The sequence below is a fragment of the Otolemur garnettii genome, unplaced genomic scaffold (assembly GCF_000181295.1).
Source record: "Otolemur garnettii isolate 467f Iridium unplaced genomic scaffold, OtoGar3 scaffold00003, whole genome shotgun sequence".
Taxonomy (NCBI): domain Eukaryota; kingdom Metazoa; phylum Chordata; class Mammalia; order Primates; family Galagidae; genus Otolemur; species Otolemur garnettii.
In genome coordinates, this window is record NW_003852398.1 from 26,007,387 (window position 1) to 26,009,783 (window position 2,397).

At 39.5% G+C, this 2,397-nt stretch overlaps 1 protein-coding gene across 3 annotated transcripts in view; it reads right to left on the bottom strand.

The window, feature by feature from the left end:
* Nucleotides 1-2,397, bottom strand: part of HMGXB3 (HMG-box containing 3) — a 72,949-nt gene that overhangs the window by 5,722 nt on the left and 64,830 nt on the right. For all 3 annotated transcript variants that reach the window (XM_003782043.3, XM_023515520.1, XM_023515518.1), the window contains one exon: nucleotides 1,531-1,750. In XM_003782043.3, the coding sequence (XP_003782091.1) occupies nucleotides 1,531-1,750 (220 nt within the window). The remainder of the gene's footprint in view (nucleotides 1-1,530; nucleotides 1,751-2,397) is intronic.

Consider the following 2,397-nt stretch of genomic DNA (forward strand, 5'->3'; position numbering starts at 1 on the left):
GACTAATTCTCACATGTAAATTGTGTTTAATTTTGACCAAAACACATTAAACATTAATTTTTAATTTAACATGTTAATATGTTGTTTATCATATTGCATCCTCATTTATAAGTGAAATATGTTTATAATTTCCCCTTTATAATAATGTATTTTCTCCAATTCTAATATCAGGTGCATCCAGATTAAGTAGAATGATTTTGAAGTATTTCTTTTTCTATTGTCTATAAACTTTGGCATGATCTGTTTTTTTGAAATTATCTTGTACTTTTAAATATTAGTTGTCTTTTTTTGAGACTTTGGAAAAAACAAAATAAAAAGAAGTTAACTGATCAAAGTACTCTATAATCGACATACTCCTATCTGACAATGTGAATATTACTTCCTTTGCATTATTACTATTATTATTGCTTAATATTTCATTGCAGCAATCATCTGATTTCTTTTCTGAACGTATTTATCTTCATCGTTCTTTATGAAGTTTTTGTTCTCAGTACTTATGTTAAACATTGTTACTGTCATTAAATTTAGCCTTTTTAATTCTGTGACAGCAAAAGTGGAAACCTAATATACATTTGTATAAGTAAGAAAAATTAAAAAAAAATGCTCTCTATATATTATGTGCCTGAACTGAACTAAATCAAGAGAACTATGTGGGGGCCTTAAAAGAAAAAAAAAGAATGCCCAGGCCTTCACATAGTAAATATGAGGTAGGACCTCAATAACTAATGTTAGGAAGCACCAGTTGGGAAACAGTAGGACACAACATACTAAGTACTTACACAATCAATTTAGCAGGTCATATTCAGAATTTTAAAAATAAAACAGAAAATAAAGTATATTGCACTTGGTAAGGAAAAGTATTGTTTTGTGGATGTTATTTTGGCTACAGATAATACACACTAGCATATATAGGGGTATCATTCTGGGTCATGATGCAAAACATTTCTTACTGTGAATTGTAATTTAAAAAAAAAAACTTTTTATCTTCACAACCACTTGGAGGTAGGTAATCATTATCATGCCCTCTTTATAAATGAAGCAACTAGAAACTCAGGGCAATGAAGGGATTCTTCAGAGGCCTTCTCTCTACAGCTACTAAGTAGCATAGTGGGGAATCAAACCCAAGTTATTAGAAAACTATGCTCTTAATAGCCAGTCCAGGGCTTCTCAATGCATTAATTCACAAATCATCTGCAAAATCATCTGTTAAGACCCATTTTCAAGGCAGATTCCTTGCCTCACTCTACTCTCTTTGGGGTTGGAACCTTAGCATCAGCACTTTTTGCAGGATTTCCCCTACTCAGTACAGCACATCCCAGGCTAACAGCGAGCTGTGTGTCCCTCCTATATAATATGGCTGCCAGCTCTTCACAACTCTATACCATGACTGTACCCTCTAGAGGATTCTGTCACAGGCTATAGTAATCTTTCTAGAAGGAATCTTCTAGGTGGGCCTATCTTCCTATAGTCAATCTCCAGACTCTTGGCTGAGTCCTTCCCTGACCCCAGTCAGCCACCAGATGGCCTTACCAGGTACTGGCTGTGCATCCAGGTTTTTGTCTTTCTCGGTGTTGACCACCACAGCTCCTCTCATGAGTGGTGGGAAGAAGGGGGCAATAACAGAGGCATCGAACTTGGTGATAGGGATGCTGGCAGGAAATGCCACCTGCTCAATCACCTCTGTCTCCATCGTGGCCCAAAAGTCTTCCACGTTTACCTCACTAGAGCCCAAGAATTCAGGCCAGGTGAACTAAAAAGGTCAGAATAAAGAAGATCAAACTGTAGGAGCCACAGAACATCAGCAACACCATACTCTACCTTTTCATCACACACAATGTGGAAAGCACGGCTCATGCAGGGAATGAATCTGAATCGTGTGTTACCCAAGTGCCCTTGAATTTGACAACTTTGTACCCAACTGCCTCTTGGTTGCACTTCTTTCTCCTACACCACAGTCCTCTCCCAGATGTGAATACTTCCTCCCTTCTGCTTCTACACTTTTTACCCACGTCATTTTCTCTGTCCTACAAGGAAAGAGAAAGGAAAGCTACCATTTGAGTATGTTATGTGCCAGATATTTTCTAATTAATTGCTAAAACACAACTCTGTGGGATGTCTGAGGTAAGACTACTAGAGTAGGCTTGGCGCCTGTGGCTCAAGAGGCTAAGGCGCCAGTCACATACACCTGAGCTGGTGGGTTCAAATCCAGCCTGGGCCCGCCAAACAACAACGAGGGCTGCAACCAAAAAATAGCCAGGCGTTGTGGTGGGCGCCTATGGTCCCAGCTACTTGGGAGGCGGAGGCAGGAGAATCACTTGAGCCCAGGAGTTGGAGGTTGCTGTGAGCTGTGATGCCACGGCACCCTACCCAGGGTGACAGCTTGAGGCTCTGTCTCAA